The 21,272-nt window shown below is 38.7% G+C and overlaps 1 protein-coding gene across 1 annotated transcript in view; it reads right to left on the bottom strand.

Moving 5' to 3' along the window:
• TPLATE (ARM repeat superfamily protein) overlaps positions 1-13,813 on the bottom strand; it is a 61,572-nt gene extending 47,759 nt beyond the window's left edge. The window contains exons 1-4 of the mRNA XM_090003376.1: positions 12,527-13,813; positions 8,689-9,285; positions 3,753-4,114; positions 2,162-2,465 (exon numbers count right to left, since the gene is read on the bottom strand). Coding sequence (XP_089859502.1) covers positions 2,162-2,465; positions 3,753-4,114; positions 8,689-9,285; positions 12,527-13,657 — 2,394 coding nt within the window. The 5' untranslated portion in view covers positions 13,658-13,813. The remainder of the gene's footprint in view (positions 1-2,161; positions 2,466-3,752; positions 4,115-8,688; positions 9,286-12,526) is intronic.
• Positions 13,814-21,272: the final 7,459 nt, after the last annotated feature.

Genomic DNA, 21,272 nt, shown 5'->3' with positions numbered 1-21,272 from the left:
CCCGATTCCAAGTCAAGACACCATTTGAATTTTAAATTTTTTTATAAACTGATAGTGAATCAGTGATATATGTATAACATTGTTTAGATGTTAGACATTTTGCAATTTTTGAGATAATATGAATATATTGTCATTTCTTTATAAGTTTGTCTTTTAGACGAAAAGAACAAATGATTTTCTACTTTAGTGAAAAGTGTTGAGGCGTAGCGAGGCGCTCCACCAAAAACCGAGGTGAGGCGTAAGCCTCGAGACATAAAGCGTAAGCCTCAAAAAAAAATTGAAAACTTTTAAAAAATTATAAAAAGAATATCTAAAAATACAAATAAATAAAGAAATGCTTTATTGATGAAATAACAACCAATAAGAAATAGAAAATCTCAAATAAGTACTAAAAAATATGAGATTAACATATAAAAGTAACTAAAAACTGATTATATAATTGGAAAATATATGAGATTAACCAAAAAAAGTTAAAATATACTAAGAAACTTATTACATAACTGAAATAACTGAAAAATATATAAGATTAACCTACAAAAGTTAAAATATATGAGATTATTCTAAAAATATGAGATTAACATATAAAAGTAACTAAAAAACTGATTACATAACTGAAAAATATATGAAATTAACCAACAAAAGTTAAAATATATTAAGAAACTAATTACATGACTGAAATAACTGAAAAATATACGAGATTAACCAACAAAAGTTAAAATATAGTAATATACTAAGAAACTTATTACATAACTGAAATAACTGGAAAATATATGAGATTAACCTACAAAAATCTTTTTGATTACGTCTCAGAAGTCTTGTTGTAAAAAAAATATTTGTTGCGCCTCAGGCTTGCGCCTTGAGGCACAAAGGGCCGCGCCTCAAGGCAAGGCGCGGCTTTTGTGCCTCAAGGCGTGTTTTTTATAACACTGATTGGCATTATATATCATTTTACAACTACATCCATTTAAACGCTTCTACTCTTAGCATATTTGTCTATTGCTCAAAAATTATTTAGTAGTAGTTAAGTTATGCAGTTAGGCTTAGTTGAAGTTTCCTAGATTTGTAATATACTTGATAAACTATGCATAAATTATTGCACAAACTCCTTAGTATTTCAATGTTCAGTGTCCAAAATAAGATTATTAAGACTTTGCTTTCTGAATATTTTGTAGTTTTTGTGTGATATTCTCTTAAGCGATCTAGAAATTTTCTAATAGTATGATATAGTTCTTGACTGTGATCTTCAGTTATTCAAAGTTTTCTTCTTACCTCCAATTTATCAGTATTTCACACAATTTCACATTTCATTTGCTAAACGATTCTCCATACAGCTCCACTCGCTTCCCACATTCTGAATCCTCTAAAGATATAAACTGCTTCCTGTTTTTTATTTCCTCTGGCGAGTATTCTCACAATACCGTCTTTTCATATTGAAGCAATCACTAAACCTGAATACTGTTGTTGAAAAGTTACAGCAACTCCTTTTTCTATTTCAAGGTTCCTACTACATAGATTAGAATAACTCAGGTGTCATGTTAGCAAACTCGTTCCTTCTGTGCTTTACTGAATTTGAGTTTTCTTTACTTTTCTTACATATAACTATAAGTATATGTTCTATGGGGCATGAGGTGTTTTTTATCCATAGTTGAAGTTATTGTCTTCTCACCTTAAGAAATAGGCAATTCATAGAGTAGATCTGCATGTTTCTTGACCTTTTTTCTATAACCAAATAATAAGCAAAATTTCATGGTTGTTCCATCGTTTTGCAACGACACCTTGTCATCATTTCTAATAGATTATTTCCCTCCAAAAAGAATCAAATGTTTAGGGCAAAAGAACATTTCAACAGTAAAACATGAAGAACGCTGAAATGCTACTTGGTGATTCAAGTGGAATATAGGACAGAAGTCACTGCATAAACAGAAATTCTAGACACAAATGAGAAGCCTTTTCTTGGTTAAAGTTCAAGTTCATCCACTCAAGCATACTAATGCAATATTATTCATAAGAACTCGAGAGGAAGTCCACCACAATCAAAAAGAATATCAATGTATCATTCCATCATTAATCAGTAAGAGTACCAAGTGATGGATGGGTGAATTTAAAAATGTCTAGCAACATTAGCTTTGAAAATCATGTAACTTCAAGGGAAGAACAGGACCTTTAGGTGAAGAGTAATCCTTCCATCAATTGAATCAGACAAATGATAGGCTTCAACAAAGCAGGGATCACTGCTGCCACTTAAAGTACAAGCACTAGGTGGCACCTTTAGAAAAGCAGAGTCGATGCCCTTTGTTAGCAAAAGTGTAAGTTCACCAGGATCTGGTCTCCATAACTCTTGGATGGCCTTATGAACCAAACCTTCCAGCTTTCTGTCTTGAGCTGCAGAAGCTTCAAAAAATTGCACAGTAAGCTTGTGATGGGTAAATGGGTAATCTCCCCTGGCTTCACCAACCCCTGCCCATCTGAACAAAGTAAAAAAGTGAACCACCAGAACAAACATTATAGAAAACATGTATGCTACCAAAAGCAAAGCTATAAACACTTATATTATCAAAATGAAGCCTTGAATTCTTACTATTTAAAGCCATGGCAGTAAAAAACAAATAATTTCTGAATGCAAATTACTCAAATGGATCAGAAAAAGTATTACAGAACCACATAAAATATTATGAAAGACCATAGTATTGCATTACAACAGCACATGTGAACACAAAAGGAAGACAAACACACAAAACCCAACATGTGACACTATGATGGCATATGGTGAAGAAGAGAAGCAGCACAAATCAAATCCAGTTGAAGAACTAAGCATTGGACTAAAATAAAAGCAACTCTCACTAATAGTTCAGTGAAGGTACCGAGAATATTTTAACCAGAGAACTGAATGCAAAGATGCATTAGAGATGATTCTAAATCCTTCCAATAATATACACTCAGACCAAAGCATGCATAAAAAAATGGGTACAAAAAGCCAAAACCATTCCATATACTTGATCTAGTCAGTGTAAGGAAATATCACTCTTAGGTATGAGGAGTGGGATGGCAATCCTCGGCCTCAAACCCACCTACTCCTAGGTCTAAAGAAAAGATGTGAGGACAGAAAAGACTAACCAAACACAAACCAAGATTTGATGAAGTTAAAGCAAGAACTGACCTAGGTGACCCAATCCATAGAAGTAATTGTGCTACATGTAAGAAATCACAAGAAGACAACATTGGAAACAAAAACAATTTAAAAAAAAAGAGGAACACAAATGTGGTTTTCAAATACTTAAAGAGCATAGAAATATAGGGGGTTCCCTTAATCATTCTGGACAAACCTTCAGTAACTTACAAATCAAGAGAAGGAAAAGGAACGAAAAAAAGGAGGCGATATCAAAAAAAATGGCCCTACTACATTTCAGCAGCAAAATAAAGTGTTCAGATAGTTACACCTTGATATGAATAAAATTTAAATCCAAATAGGGTGCACAGGCCTTGGAATTTTATGCTGTGACAATGGCATGAGGCCAGATATGATGATATCATGATAGCAAGAAAAGGACATAGGACACCTTCAATTTCTAAATTAGATATGTTTTTCTCAGCAAAACTTAATAAACAATACATACTTCCAAAAGATAGACAAAATAAAACTACCGGTCCTAATTGGAAAAGATGGCATGATTAATGTGCGTTGAAAAGAGAGAAACTAATAAAATGAGCAAGTGACACGACATTGTACAAATTGTAGAACACTGTGCATATACCTGCTTTCAGGATGATTTGTGATGTACTTAATAATCTGCAATATTAGACGACATTGATGCTTGCTTACAGCGTCAGCCAGGTTACTATTCCGAAAATCTTCAAGCTCTTTAGTCAAGAGCTGCCCTGCTCTTGGGTGACGAGATCCTAAACGTTGTGCACACAATAGAACTGCTTGCACATCTTGAAGTCTATTTGAAGCAATTGCTGATGGGTCTATGTTGAATAATACCTTATGGATATTTGATATGAGGATGTTTAATGGATCTTCAGGGTCATCAGCAAGAAGTGGATCCAGACCTTCAAGGTCAAAATGTTCTGCTATAGCCCAAACAAGACGTGCACATATTCGTGGTGTATTAACCTAACAAGTCAAGAAAGAAATCAACCATTAATAGAAAATGATAATGACGTGCCCAAACTGAAATGCACTATTTAGATAATAAGACCAGAAGAGAGATAAAACCAGAAAGGGACAATGCATGAGAAAAAAGATAATCAATTACCCTTAAACTTAAAATAAGACACAAATTTTCAAAATGAAAACCAATAGAAAAGTACCATACCCTAAATTTCTTAAGATACTATTTCTCTTTTGCTCTACAAGAATATCAAGGCACAGACAAATAAAAATAGACAACTCATAAAATTCACAATTAATATTTTATGATGTGGAAAAGAAAGAGGATGTAAAACATAGGTTAAACATGTTAGCTTTACCCGTAAGGATCTATCTGTGAGGGTTGGCATTATAGGAAAACACTGTTTAGATTTAACACAAAATACATCTTAAAAAAATCAAATTTACACTCATAAATGGCAATCAAAATCCAACACAAACATTACAACCATACCATGCACAAGTGGCCTCAACGCCTAGAGTAGGAGCACCACAATACGTATACAAACATTACAACAGGACCCCACTAATATATATTACTAGCTAATAACAATATGACAGCCAATAAAGAGAAAAAGGAAAATGATGCAGGAATTAGGGGCTGCATGATAATGTCAGATTGTGCTTGCTTCTGTTAATATGCATGGTCTTTCATGGATATGCACCACACTTGTTTTTTACCTTGAACAACATGACGGTTTCATGCATTATTTCTCATCAGCATGCATTTGGTAGCAACTAGCAAGATTATCAACAGACCACATTAAAAAATGGCATGTTTCCAAAGTACAATCAATATTCATAAATTTACTTAAACACCCTTAACGTGACTATATAAAACCAGCATGGCATTTCCAAGTCTTTTTAGAGGCAAAAAGTCCTGTTCCCAAAGTACAAGCAATATATCTGCCTTTTGTTTATAAATTTACTTAAACACCCTTAAACAATATATAAAACCAGCATGGCATTTCCAAATCTTTTTAGTGAACTCCATAGAGGTCAAGGAACCCCACATGTGAGGGAGAGAGAAGTTGGTATGCAATTGTCTAAGTTCTTCCTCTTCTTATTCCTTGTGTGTGTCACTAGTGTCAGAGAGGGTACTGGGAAACTGAGAATGAAGTTATACCAAGACCATTCTTATTTTTACTGAACATGGATGAAATTTTCTTTCATTTCCCAATGAGATAGAGGTTGTAGAAGTTCTTGGCAGGAGAGGGGACTGGCAGAAAGAAAGATTCTAAAAGCCCTTATGGTATGATACAAGTGAGATAACCATCCGACCTCTTCATGGAAACCACAAGTGTGCTCCTTAGCAAAGGGTTGCCACTGAATTATTCATCCCAGACCAACACAATGCAGTATAGTGAAGGGTTGCCACTGAATTATTCATCTCAGACCATCACAATGTAGTATAATGGGGGAGCTGGCCATAGGTTCAAATGTTGCATGTTTTTCTCCGAGTGACTTAGGGTATGTTTGATGGCTTGTACAAGATTGGACGGAACGAAAGATCAAAACAGACAGAACACAGGTTTTGTCTGTTCTGTAAGAACTGTACTCCATCCAACGTTTGTTTCAACTGTACACGGAAGTTGAGTTCCAAAGTCCAACGTTTGTTTTATGCTGTGCGGACAGCATGGAAACACATGGATAATGGGTCGTATAACTTCGCTTTGGATCGTACGACTCGATCAGACCAACCATATGAGTGTTTTAACATGTTTATTATGGATTTTAACTTCGGATATAGATCTCGGATTGGATCTAAAAACTAAAAAATGTTTAAAGTTTGGGTAATTTGAGAAAAAAATAAGAATTGAAATTTTTTGATATATAAATGCTTCAAATTGGATCCAAGTACGAAAAAAAATGTTTAAATTTTGGGTAATTTGAGAGAAAAATAAGAATTCATAATATTTTATATACAAATGAAAAAAAAAATTATAAAACCCTAAAATACAAGAAAATAAATCATAAATAAACCAAAAAACCTTAAACTACAAGAAAAATAATTTATAAATAAGCCACAAAATCAAAGAAATCATAATAAAAAAATATAAAAAACCCCAATAAAAGAAAATCAAAGAAAAACATCCCTAATCGAATACAATAAAAGCCTTAATCAAATTAACTATAAAAAGCCCTATTTAAAGAAATTTGATTTAAAGCTCTAATAAAAGAAAAAAACTCTAATCAAATTAATTATAAAAAACCCTAATTTAAGAAATTTGATTCAAAGCCTTAATCAAAGAAAACTTAATCAAATAAAGAAAAGTCCTAATCAAATTATATATCAAAAGCAGTAATTAAAAATTTGAGATAAAGAAATCAAAGAAAACCCCTAATCAAACTAAATATAAAAAGCCCTAATTAAAAAAAATGATTCAAAGCCCTAATCAAAGAATTTTTTATTCAGATCTCTAATCAAAACTCTAATCAAAGCCCTAATCAGAGAGAAGGAGAAGAAGAAGAAGAAGAGAGAGAGAGAGAGAGAGCAGGGTGTCGTGGCCGACCGGCAGTGGCCTCACCAGCCGCTGGTGTCCTCTCCGTCGGTGGCCTCGCCAAGCCGCTGCAAAGGGGTGAGAGAGAGAGAGAGAGGGGGGTGGGGAGAATGAGAGGGTCGAGGTTAGACCCCTCCCCCGCCCAACTTTTTTATTGTTTTTAAGTCCTTCCCCCATCCTGTTCTCAGCGTAACAGGGGGGTGGAACGGTTGGATCAACGAAATAAGGATGTAGCGCGTCCATCATTTGTTAGATCCCCCCATTCCCAGCGGCCGCGTTGTCCGAAATCTGGCATGGGATGGGAGATCAAACAAGCTCTTAAGGAGAAATCTGACCATTGGCAGAACCATGCAGCCCTTGGAGACTCCATCTTTATCCCCACAAAGTCTTCCATTGTAAATGCTAGCTACATTTAGTTAGATGTGGTAACTTTTGATGGCCAAGAGGGATGCTTTCCTCTTGGCAATGAGACAAGCTTCAATTGCAACCATCAACCAAGTCCTTTATTCTTCAGTCAAGCACAAGCAAGAGTGTAGACTAGACTTTAAATACAGGACAAAGGCTCCATTTTCATTCTTTTAGATTTTGCCTTTGCCCATTCTCCCAATGTTTGCCATGCTCATTCAAGTTCCTATTCCACTTCTTGCTTGTGTTAATGCCTTTTTTCTTTCAATTCTATATAGCTTGAGAAATAAATACCATTATTTTCCTAACCTTTGCCATTTGTTTCTAAGGCAAAAAGCAAGTTCCTAAACACTTGTATTCCACAAGTACATCACAGGGGTGCAAAGAAGGAAGATGGCCAAATCCCAGAATGTAAAAAGACTCCACCTGTTTCTGGGTGGCAGAGTAACACAATGGAGATGAAAGTGCATGATTCCTAATGTGTGTGGCATGCCTTCTTAAGCTTAATAAGCTTAATCTCTTTTATATTAAACAAATGTATAAAATGCGGTCACTAAAAGGACAAGTCATGCATATTTTTTCTGATACATATTCACCAAGTTGTACATGGACTTTAACCATTGGATTTCAAACATCAAAATCTTATGCCCGTGAGCGTCTTCAGTAGCCAAATGAACAACTTGATTTTCCAGTTTCCATCCCAACAAATCTTTGTTAACTGGGACCTACAGCACTTCATTTATTTGTTTGTAAAAAAAGAGAGAAGCAGAGAGGAAAAACAGATTGGCACGATTGGATTGGTCATCCTTTTTTGGAAATCTTCGCCACTGTTCTCTTTTTCAACAGAAAGAGTTACTAAAAAAAGACAGAAGCAAAGAGGAACAACATATTGGCACAAGTGGATTGATCATCCTTTTTTGGAAATCTTCGCACCTGTTCACTTTTTCAACAGAAAGAGTTACCAAAGTAACCAGGGTGACGGATCAAAGGTCGCTTTTTGCTTGCAACTGAGCCTAGAAGTAGCCTACCACGAGTCCATGACCTGAACCACCTATCCTAAACTTGCCTACTCGTACCTGGCTACCTGACCAGAAGAAGATTCCTAATACGTATGCCATGACATAAACAAATCCAAGTTATTATATGATGCCACTAAGAGTGACATATACAACATACATTAAAAAGCTAAAACACACTGACAATACAAAAAAGACACTCAAAGGGCATAACGCCCATGCTGCTTCTAATACCCTCCTATAAGCACAAAAAAAAATGAGGGAAGAAGAATACATTTGCAAGTTAAAAACAACAAAGTATTTTCAAGAACCATAAAAAATTCATAAAATTGAACAGTATTACCAACTTCAGACAGAATAGAAAATAAACTTAAGAGAACTATGAAGGAACACCATCTATAGTTGATAACAATAAGCACTTACTTGCAGGCCCCTCACATGCACTTTGCAGATATCATCAAGGGAAAATAACAAGGGAACAGTTCACAATAAACGAAAACGAAACAACAAACATTGCTTTCACGTCAAGCAATACATTTTGTAATCTAATCTAGCAAACTTTAGGATCATAAAAAATCATATGATTCAATTTAAACAAATCTATGACTAAACTGACCTCACGCAGATCTTTTACAAGAAGCCTTTGCAAGGCCTGTAACCTAGTTTCATTTAGAATCTGATCCTGTGAAGCCCCATCTTTAACTTTTTTCACACCTCCCCTTGTATCATAAATATGGCAAAGCCGTACAAGCAACTTTAAGTAACAATCAATGGCGTAGGTCCGCCCCTCACAGTCCCACTTTACACATGGCCTGCAAACCTCCACAACTTCTAGTGCAGACTCTGTCCAGTTCAATGCACCATATCCAGTTCCATAAGCCAAAGCTCCAATTACTCTACTCTCCATACCAGAATTCTTTTGCTCGGGAAGTGGAAGAGATAGCTGAAAACAACTTTCCATAAGGGAAGCCACCAGTTCCTCCCTGAATAAGCTTTTACTTGTTATACTGTTTAGGTCTTCTTTTATCCTTGCATCCTCAAAAAGTGATGCAATATCTGTTCCAGATAACGGTTTCTGGCCTCTCCTTACACTTTCCTTAGCAAAAAGATCAACGCAAAGGGCAGTACGGCAAATACAAGCTAGAGCATGCATCCGGTCAGATTCTACCCTCAAATTTCTGACCATTACTAGTAACCTCTTAAACAGTGAAACCTGCCAACATGATAAACTATTTTCAGAACATAGTTGGTCATGAACTATGATATGAATGTTGATCAGTTAAAATAAGATAATGAGCCGCAACACAACAATATCCAAACTAGATTTTGATCAAGCTACAAGCTAGAATAAAGGTTCACATTTAAAAATAATAGCAAAAGCAAATGCATGTCTATAACAAAAATCCTGACATAAAAAATCCAATATAACCACTGATGAAGCACTTGAACAAGAAGAACAAGATGACAGGAACCATAGGTCATGGTTCCAATCTGAGGCCTGCCCTAGATTACAGGCTGTCCAATCAGATACTCAGCATTAAAAGAATAGAGGCAAAAAGGACATGGCACTAAAACCAAAGAAACCTATCAAATGACTAGCTGACACAAAAGTTCAATTGCCAAAACAGGAAAAGAGGAGATAAGGAGATAAAATAAATGCAAAGATATCTGACAAAGAACCTCTTGCATAGATGCAACAAAGTCCAAAGTACATTTTGTTAAATTAAACAAAAATTGGCAGGTGCTGCAGCATCACATAACGACATGATAAACAGCAGAAAGCAGCAAATGCTACAAAATACAAGTCAATTCCCATCCTATATGTTCCGCTAGAACAATTAATGTGGAACAGTTCTTGAGTTATTCTCCTTCTAAATATACCATCAGTGACAACTACCACTATCTCCAAGGATGATGCAATCTCATCCCCAGTTTTAACCCCAAAACTCCTCAGTTTAGCTCTGTGCTGCCATTTAGCTCAAACGCATAAGCCCAGTTGAGGCAAAGATTAAAAGAGAAAATGCTTGGAAGAATGGATGACTACCAAAATGCTTGACAGTTTCTACACCTTGCAGCATAAGACAAACTTTTACTTGGCATGCTGTAACCCGCTATCATAGATTGTTATGTGATGGACTTCTTAAAAACTACCATAAATAAAACAAAGCTTTTTTGTCTTCAGTGATGCTCCATTCCCCCTTAACTTTTATATAAAAGCTCCATCATTGGAGACAATGCACTACTGTGGCATAGGATTCTTTCGAATTGAATTTGTAATGTTACTTTGTGATTGTCCTCTCAATTTATTTATCTGGAGTTTTGTATGGGTGAAGAGAAGCTCAAGAATTTTTTAAGACAAACCATTTAAAGTTTTAAGAAAACACTGAAAACCACAGAGTAGCAGGCATATTCACACCAAGCAATAGCTTTTCAAGAAACACAGTAGCATGCATATACATACATACATATATGTATGTATGTATATGTTTGCGTGTGTATCACAATACAAGAATGGATGAAAATCACAGTTACTATGAACTGAAATGGATATCAAAAGTAATGCGTGAAGCAGAAGTTGGGAAACGAGTGTTAAAAAATATTATGAAACAGAAATCATGATGCTATTGCAAAGGGATTATGGAATTGAATAAGAAACGAAAAGGAAATGCATAGGAAGCAATATAAAGCAAGAGTGAAAACAAATAAGAAGGGACATGAAAACGAGTAGAAAGTGATAAAGAATCAATACGCAAGCTTGTCACAAAAAAATATTATTTTTAACATAAAAAGGGTAGGAAGTGAGGGAAAAGCGACAAGAAGCGAGAGGGAAACGTTAAGTGAGAGAGAATCGATTTCAAAAGCGAAGAGAGAAACAAGATTCCCAGAAACGGGAACCGGGTTTACCATATTTTTGGAAGCAGATGTCACAAAGCTTCCCTCATTTCAGGGAAGCGAGGAGTTTCCTGCTTCCGAAGCATATTTTTGAAGAAGCGAGCTCCCCCATGTAGCAAGAAGATTTTGGTAACTATGATAAAAGCAACCATGATGAATGGATGAAATGGACTGACATAATAGATAATGGGTCAGATCCAGATCCAGTCAGAATGGAAACTGGCCTGACCTATGCCCACGAAGTACCAGTACTGGGGTCGACATAGTTCAACATAGGTATGGAACCATTTTGGAAGTACCCATGTTACATAGGTACTTTTCACAGATCAGTAAAACATTAACTATATAACGCAGGGGAAGAAAAGTTCCCGGAGTAAACCTTTTCCATTCTTACAAAAAATATAAGTTGACTTGAATAGTTTATTTACGTGACTAAATGCTGTAACCAGTAGCTAAACAACTAGGCGGTTAATCATAAAAAGATTTCTTTGTAAACAATCATATTTCATTTTATTGAACTTAGAGTATCATAATGTTCCCGTTTTTTCCTTCGTGATATTCTATATTCCTGTCAGACAGCATGAATATAGTTTAAGATCACATCAAAAGCTGGATGATGGAGTCAGACAAAAAGCAAGATTTTTCCAAAGTTCATTCTTTCAGTGCAATTAAAACCTGATCACATGTCTAAAGTATGTACCAACTTTAACTGACCCTACGTAAGTTGCCTACTGTCTGCTATAGGCAGCACGTACCTCCAGCAAACTTCTGTACTTCTAGAAATGAACCGAGAGTAAAGTCTCAATCTGAGTGTGTTCAGGCAGATAGATGATGAGAACTTTTCTCGGGCAAACATTTCAATAGACTACATGATGAATGCTGAAGAAAGAAGTTGCACACAATTTTCCATGTACCTGTTTCAAACCAGATACAAAATAACAGCAAAGGAGAATACCAATGCAGGTGGCAAACACAGGTCTAGTGGTTATTTTCAGCTTGGTAGGACAAATTTTGGCGTATAAACTTGCATCAATGGAACTTCTTTGCAATCATTAAAGCGGTGTATTAAAGGGCGACGCTGATTAGAGGAAATATTCATACATGAATGTCTTGGCTCCGAGACTGATGCACATGGATCGATAGAGATCTGATGACATATCATAGGAGAGTAGTAGACTACCGCCCTTTTATACATGTCCATGTTTCAAATGGCTACTGCAAGAAGAGAGATCATCAAACCTTCCTAGACCGATTGTACTGACATATGGGCACCAAAAATTCCTCCAAAACAGAAGAACCACCATTGAAATACTTAAAGATCACTGTGACGTGGTGTTCTTAAAGAGAGATACTGATATTGACACATGAACTTCTTGGCTCCTGGACTGATGAATGTTGATCGATAGAGAGTTGATAACATATGAAGTGAAACTAGTCGACTACCACAATTCTACAAACGTCCCCATTTCGAATGGCTTACTAGAACTATCGTATTGACTGAAAAGAACAATGGAAGAACGAATTTGAAACAGAAAACAGATGGATAGACAAAAGAAGCACACCTGCATGTGAAGATCAAGCAGATGAAGATTGGTAACGACGGCCCTAACGATGCTTTCCCTCGCAGAAGAGAACTCCTGCCTATCCCACAGGGTGAGGATGGCAATGATAGACGCGGACGCCCACTCGGGCTTCCCTCCGGCCACGTCCGCCAGGGAGAGCAGATTCATCGCCACCTCGAAGATCAACGGTGGATCCAAGGAAGAGGCGAGGAAGGGGACCAGGTGGGATACGACATCGGAGACGCCGACGACCTTCTCGGCGCTGCAACTGAGATCTGCGGCCCCCAAATTGGCTTCGCCCCCACTCTTGGATAGCTTCTTGAGGACGTCGGCGGTGCCGGAGGCGACGGCCTTGATGCCGTAGACGATGGGGTAGACGCTGGCGCGGAAGCTCTCGACGGGGAGGACAAGGGACCTGGCCATGAGCTGGTTGCGCTTGGTCCAGACGAAGGCGACTATGGCGGCGACCCAGCCGGAGCGGATGGCGAGGGAATTCTCGCTGGAGACGAGCTTGTCGCCAGCGAGGCGGCTCATGCGCTTGGAGGCGAACTCCTGGAAGAGGCGGCCGACGGACTCGAAGGCGACCTTGGCGACGGCGTCGGAGGGATCGAGCATGTTGGTGGCGATCTGGCGCCACCAGCCGCCGACGCGGTCGAGGAGGTTGACGTTGGACTCGCAGAGGGTGACGAGATCGTCGCGGGAGAGGATGCAGCCGAGGGTCTCTGTGGTGGAGCGGCGGAGGGAGGGGCTGTCGGAGACGAGGGCGGCGGAGATCTGCTTGGTGCACTCGGGGATGAGCGCGGAGAGGCGGTGGGAGGGGACGGAGGCGAGGGCGGAGACGGCGGCGGCGGCGACATCAGGGTCTGGGAAGTCGAGGTCGTTGCGGAGGCCGCGGCAGACGATCTCCCAGAGGTCGGGGGTGAGGCGGGTGGAGCGCACCAGGTCGAAGGCCAGCTTCTTGGACACGGCCGACGCAGGGGACGCGATGATCTCCTCGCAGGCGCACCGGGCCAGCGACGACACGTCCCTACCCGCCGCGCACTGCTGCAGCGCCTGCAGCAGCGCCCCCGACTGCCGCAGCGCGTCGCTCGACCGAAGGTCCGCCTGGATCTGAGCGAACAGGATGTCCATCTCTCTCTCTCTCTCTCTCTCTCTCTCTCTCTCTCTCTCTCTCTCTGGTCAGGGAAGAAGGGGAGATGCAGCAGGAGGAGGGGGAGGCATCCGGTTTTCCGGCAGATGCGACAAGATGCCGGTGATTGAAAGGTGTTGTTTGTGCTAAAATAATCGGATTTTTTTTCTTTTTCTTTCTTGTTTTTCTTGGGTCGGACCAGATGGCTCCGCTTGAGAACCTGTTAGAGGGACTTGCAAGGAGTCGGGCAAATACAAAATTAAACTTCAACAAAAATAGGTTTTAATTGAATTGTGGACTCCCTTTTTTTGTTTAAGCATAAATACGACTCGTTTATTAAACTGGTCGGATGTGGCAAACAGGAACACAACCCATTTATTAAACGGGTAACCCAACACGACACGGTTAACCCATTTAATAAACGGGTCGGGTTGACACGACATGATTACACGACACGGTGACCCATTTATTAAACGGGTCAACCCAATAACATAGACATGATAACCGCACAAGCGCACACCACCACAGGAGAGGAGAGGTCTCGGGCTGGGTAGGAAGGAGTTAGGTGGATGACTCAACTCTAAAGTTAGGAGTTAGGGTTATATATATATATATAAACGGGTTGCGGGTTGACGGGTTCGTGTAAACGGGTTGACCCACCAGCCTAACCCGTTTATTAAACGGGTTGGCATACCCATAACACGAACACGACCCATTTAATAAACGGGTTAGGTGGGTCGACCCATTTAAGCCAAACCCTAACCCGGCTAAGAAGCGGGTTGGCGGGTCAGGTCAGATTTTGCCACACCTAGTACAGATAGCAATGAGTCTAGTAGCCTGCAGGCTAGCCAGGCTCAGCTTGCCATGAGCTGGGCTAGAACTTATAAATTAGTCCCAAACTTGACCCACAACGAGCTGGGTTAGCACATATGTATATATATTTTATAATATTTACATACATATATTATGTGTATATACATATATATTATTTTATATATAATATAAAATATTTATTTTACATATAATATAATAATTCTAACCTGACCCGATTATGCCCACAGGCATAGCGGAAAGTGGGTCAAGGTTTTCTCAATGGGCATGTTGTTGGCTCAGCCCGTCAATTTATAGGCCCAAATTTAATTGGGCCGACTGGGTCAATGGCCCGGTCCATTATCGGGTCAGGTCGGTCCATTGCCTACCTCTGGTTGCTAGCCTCTTAATTGCACTATTATTTTAGTTAATAATAGAGTAAAATAGATGAATATGAGATTTATTAAGATAAATAAGGTAAAAAATTTGAACCATAGAAAATTTAGAAATCCATCATAATCTTTATGATTCAAATTGTAAATATTTTTTTATCAAATAAGTTGAAATTTAAAATTTTTGGTATTTAGAGTTGGCAGATATGCTTCCTTTCACTTTCCACGTCATGTAACCGTCTCTAACACCCTCTGAACTTTTCTGATACCCTTCACCCAAAGAGAGCTTAAAAGGTCTTCAATGAAAAAAAGGCATGAACTTTTAAGGGCAAAAGTGAGAAAATAATAAGAAAAGTGAAGGTAGGAAAGAAAATTTATATTTTTTTTATTTATCACAAACTAATGAAAATTTTGAAAGATTTTTTTTCAAAAATCTGATTTTTTTTTTAAGAAAAAATTCATCCACCAAAGTTGGAGCAAAGCACTTCATCTCTTCCTAGTGTGTGACTCAACTTTCTCAAGTCCTCCACCTTCGTTTTGAGATCTCTCTCTCTTTCTCTATGGTGGGTATGGTCGATCCATCTCTTTCTTTCTTGTTTCTCTCAAAAAGAGAATGAAAAAGACAAGGATATCTTATAAATTGATTGATCTAGTGTTATACTTCTTTTCTTATAGATATCATTGACATAATGTGATAAAGCATTGTGAAGATCGATACTTAGAGAAAATCAGTAAATCGTTATCTGATTTATTTCAGATATATTAAACTAACGCAAACTCCGCTTGTGTAGTTATACACTGCCGGTCCCAAGCCCGGATAAAGGAGGAGGGTTGCGGTAGGCTTGTGACAGCCAGCATAAAAACTTTGTCATATCCTATGAAAATGAACCAATATGAGAATTTCGTTGGGGCGTTCCCTACTGAGCGACGCGCTGTACTCTCTAGGCTCGGAGGCAGTGATAAATGTGCAAGGGTTGCTAGGTCGTCGCCCAGAAGCGACGCGTCACACCGGCGCCCGGGTGTGGTGTCAAATAGGCAAGGGTTCCCTCACTTTGTTGGACGGGTGGGGGTAAAGAAGTTAGTCCAAGACCATAAAATTAGGTTAGCCACTTGGAACATAGGGTCTTTAACTGGTAAGTTGGTAGCGTTAGTAGATGTTATGTGTAGGAGAAAGATTGATATTTTATGTCTTCAAGAGACCAAATGGGTAGGTGAGAAAGCTAAAGTGATAGAACCTTGGGGATATAAGATTTGGTATACAGGAATAAATAGGAATAGGAATGGAGTAGGGATTGTTATGAGTCGTCAGTTTATAGATAATGTAGTTGAGGTCCGTAGGAAGGGTGATAGAATTTTACTTATTAAATTAGTATTAGGTACGGACATTATTAATATTATTAGTGTTTATGCACCTCAAGTAGGTTTAGATGATTCCATTAAGCATCAATTTTGGGAAGATTTAGATGGAGTAGTACAAGAGACATCTTATGGAGAAAAGCTTTTCATCGGCGGTGACCTTAATGGACATGTAGGCATTAGTAGGGATGGATTTGAGAATATCCATGGAGGCTATGGTATAGGAGAAAGAAATGAAAGTGGAGAAAGGATTTTAGATTTTTGTTTGTCCTATGATATGATCTTAGCAAACACTTGGTTTAGGAAGAGGGAGTCTCACCTAGTAACATTTAAAAGTGGGGTTAATACGAGTCAGATAGATTTTTTTCTACTTAGAAAGAGAGATAGGGGTTGTTGCATCGATTGTAAGGTTATACCAGGAGAAAGTGTAGCTACACAACATAGAGTCTTAATTTTAGATCTTAGAATTAGACAATGCCGCAAAAGGGATAGACATAGGATAGATCCTAGAATTAAGTGGTGGGCACTGAAAGGAGCTAAACAAGGAATGTTTGTAGAGCAGGTAGTTAAGGAAGTTGATTGGTGTCTCGAGGAGGATTCAGAATCAATGTGGAATAAGATAGCGGGTGGTATGAGAAAAGTAGCTAAGGAGGTATTGGGTGAGTCTAAAGGCGGTGCACCACTAGGTAAGGATACATCATGGTGGAACGAGGATGTCAAATTAGCTATTAAGGTTAAAAGAGAGTGTTATAGAAATCTAAGTAAGAGTCGTGATAATGAGAATTTGGAGAAGTATATGATAGCAAAGAAGGAAGCTAAAAAAGTTGTTCGAAACGCGAGGGCTAAGGTATATAAGGAGGTTTATGACAAGTTGGATACCAAAGAAGGCGAGAAGGATATTTATAGGATTGCAAAGATGAGAGATAGGAAATCGAAGGATTTGGGTATGGTTAGATGTATCAAAGATGAAACGCAAAGGGTTTTAGTCAAAGATGAGGAGATTAAGGAGAGATGGAAAGATTATTTTGATAAGCTATTTAATGATAGTCATGCTCAAGATCTTGGAGACTTCTCCATTCCTTTTCATGAGATAAATCGTGACTTCATGCGCAAGATTCAAAAGAAAGAAATTGCAGAGGCTTTGAAGAAAATGAAATCAAGAAGGGCAGTTGGCCCAGGTGGTATACCTATCGAAGCTTGGAAATGCTTGGGAGAGAAAGGTTTAGAATGGTTGACAAATCTTTTTAACTTGATTTGGCGAACAAATAAGATGCCTAATGAGTGGAGGAAGAGTACTTTGGTGCCTTTATATAAGAATAAGGGTGATATACAAGATTGCACAAACTATCGTGGTATAAAACTCATGAGTCATACTATGAAACTTTGGGAGAGGGTGATTGAGTCTAGGTTGAGGAAGGTTGTCATGATATCGGAGAATCAATTTGGTTTTATGCCTGGAAGATCAACCATGGAAGCTATACATCTTCTTAGACAACTTATTGAAAGATATAGAGAGAGGAACAAAGATTTATATATGGTTTTTATTGATTTAGAGAAGGCATACGATAGAGTACCTAGGGACGTTCTCTGGTGGACAATGATGAAGAAAGGTGTTTCTCTCAAGTACATTAGTATAATTAAAGATATGTATGAAGGAGTAGTAACCAATGTCCGCACTTGTGGAGGGGTGACAACCAATTTTCCGATAACGGTTGGGTTACATCAAGGATCTGCTTTAAGCCCTTTCCTATTTGCGATAGTGATGGATGAGCTTACGAGATCAATTCAAGAAAATGTACCGTGGTGTATGTTGTTTGCTGATGATATTGTTTTGATTGATGAGTCTAGAGCTGGGGTTAATGCTAAGTTAGAATTATGGAGACAGACATTGGAAGCTAGAGGTTTTAAGTTGAGTGAGAGTAAGACTGAATATATGGAATGTCGGTTTAGTAAGCAACGAAGTAGTGATGGGAGTGTAGTGAAGCTTGGTGAGCAAGATATACCGGTGAATGATTATTTCAAATATTTGGGATCCATCATTCAAAAGTATGGAGAAATGGATGGAGATGTAAATCATAGGATAAAGGTTGGGTGGATGAAATGGAAAAGTGCTACTGGAGTGTTGTGCGATCGTAGAATGCCATTGCGGTTGAAGGGAAAGTTTTATAGGACGACTATTAGACCCGCTTTACTATATGGTACAGAATGTTGGGCTGCCAAGAGACATCATATTCAAAAAATGAGTGTAGCTGAGATGCGGATGCTTAGATGGATGTGTGGAAATACAATAAAAGATAAGATTCAGAATGAAGAGATACGTAAGAAGGTAGGTGTTGCACCCATTGAAAATAAGATGCGAGAGAATCGTTTACGGTGGTTTGGACATATTCGGCGAAGGCCTAATGATGCTCCAGTTAGAAGGTTGGAGAAATGGGAAAATATATTAGTTAAAAGAGGTCGAGGTAGGCCTAGGAAGACTTTGATGGAGATGATTGGAAAGGATATGAATGCTTTGAACCTCATCGAGGACATGGCGTTGGATAGAAATGATTGGAGGAAAAGGATTCATGTGGAAGACCCAAAATGAATTTCTTTTTTGGTTCATATCGCTGACCCCAATTGTTTTGGGATGAAGGCGTAGTTGTTGTTGTTGTTGTATATTAAACTAACGCAAAACATTGCTACATATATACACTATTTACAAAATAACCGACAATTACAACAACAAATAGTAAGATACGATAATTGTTATCGTTATCACATTTTTTGCTATTTGTTGATCATGTTTGGTGTGATCTTTATCTGAAGCTGCTTTCATTTGGCACCATCTCACCAACTGGCCTTCCACATTTTCTGCTATACGGTTGTTGTGTTGATGACTTATGATTATCATGAGACCGAATATCAGGGGATTATTCTGGTCTCAAGATAATTGAATATCGTGAATACTAAGACTCCCCCTCAAGTTGGAGCGTGTAACGCCCAACTTGCGAGCAAGAAAAAGAAATTTGTCCTTGCTAAAGGGTTTTGTGAAGATATCAGCTAACTGCAGGTTGGTGGGAAACATGAGCATTGACAATGACATCGGCTTGGGTCTTATCGCGAATAAGGTGACAATCAAGCTCAATATGTTTAGTGTATTCATGAAAAAACGGGTTAGACGCAATATGAAGTGTGGCTTGATTATCATAGTATAATTACATTGGCTGAGGATGAGAAAACCCACACAAGTTGACAAGTAGCAGTAGCCATAGCCTGATATTCTGCTTCGGTGGACGATCTGGATATAGTGGGTTGATTTTTAGACTTCCACGAAAGGGGGCTGCTATCCAACATGGTAAAATACCTGGTAGTGGACCGGCGAGTCATAGGATAGTTTGCCCAATTAGAGTCACAATACGCCATCAATTGAAGAGTATTGTAAAAGGATAGGAGAATGTCATGGCCGAGGTGGATTTTAGGTAGTGTAAGACCCGAATAGCTGCATCATAATGAGGAATACGGGTTTGATGCATGAATTGACTAAGAATGTGAACGAAATAAATAATGTTGGGTCTGGAAACTATAAGATATATCAACCTGCCCGCTAAGCGATGATACTGGGTGGGATCTTCTAATGGTTTGCCTTGATCGGCAGCCAAGCAAAGCTTTTGATCCATAGGAAAATCGGTGGGTCGAGCTACAAGAAGGCTCACATCATTCAAAATATCCAGAGTATAATTTCGTTGACTTAAAAAAATACCCTCGGGTGCTTGTGCAACTTCAATGCCCAAAAAATATTTCAAGATGTTGAGGTCTTTGAGATGAAATCGGGAATGGAGAAATTTCTTCAAGTGAGAAATAAAAGGTGCATCATTACCTGTGATGATAAGATCATCAACATACATCAGAACTGCGGAAAACTCAGTACCCGTATTGTGAGTAAAGAGAGAATAGTTCACCTTCAATTGTAAAAAACCCATAATTTTTAAAGAAAGTGACAACTTGTTGAACCAATTACGGGAGGATTGTTTCAAACCTTAAATGGATTTGTGAATCCGACACACTTGATGCTCTCCCTTAGTGTGGAATATGGGTGGTAAGTGCATGTAGACTTTCTCAGCAAGGTCGCCATGTAAAAATGCATTGCTTGCATCCAGTTGACATAGGAACCAGCCTCTCATGGCAGCACAGGCTAGTAAACAACATATAGTGACGAGTTTAGCCACTGGGGCAAATGTCTCATGATAGTCAAATCCCTCGATTTGGGTGTAACCTTTGGCCACCAAACATGCTCTGTACCGCTCCACAGATCTATTTGCTTGATGTTTCACCTTGTAGACCCATTTTCACCCAATAGGGCGCTTACCTGGTGGTAGGGACATAAGAGTCCAAGTGCCATTGTCCTCAAGAACTTTATTTTTTGTAGACATTGTGTGTTGCCAATATGGACTATGTACCACCTTGCTAAACGTGCGAGGTTTCCTCTCTCTAAGAACAACAAAGATGAATGTGAAATGAGGATTAATTTTGTGGGTAGGTAAAAATTAGGCAATGGGGTATGGTATACCTGAAGAGAGGTGACCGTTGGAGCCGAGTAAAGTGCACGTGGGCACTATGTACATGCAGAAGAGCGGACATAGTCGAAGAGGTAGTTGGGACACAGATGTGGACGGGTAGATTGATACAAGGAAGGAGGCTGCATTGGAGGACTTGAACCGATAATTGAGGAAGGTGAGAAAACTATCATCGGCAGACTCATTAACGAGACCAATGGGAGAGTCAGGTGGTGAAGGGAAATCAAATATGAGAGTCATGACTGGTACGAGTATGACGAGTGTCGTGGTAGGTGGATGCTGACTGGACGTTTGAAATGGAAGTATGTCTTCATGAAAAGTAACGTCACAACTGGTGAAAATGTCATGAGTATCCAAATCATAAAGGCGATATCCGCGTTGCCCAAATGGATAACCAACAAAAATATAATGTTTGGCTCTAGATGAAAATTTACCCTTGGATGCATTGAGGTTATGAGCATAGCATAGACACCCAAAAGCATGCAAGTGATTGTATTTTGTTT

This window comes from Nuphar pumila, chromosome 4 (assembly GCF_984573655.1).
Source record: "Nuphar pumila chromosome 4, dmNupPumi1.hap1.1, whole genome shotgun sequence".
NCBI classification, from domain to species: domain Eukaryota; kingdom Viridiplantae; phylum Streptophyta; class Magnoliopsida; order Nymphaeales; family Nymphaeaceae; genus Nuphar; species Nuphar pumila.
The sequence above is the reverse complement of the archived record's forward strand: the minus strand, read 5'-3'. Positions and strand labels throughout refer to the sequence as shown.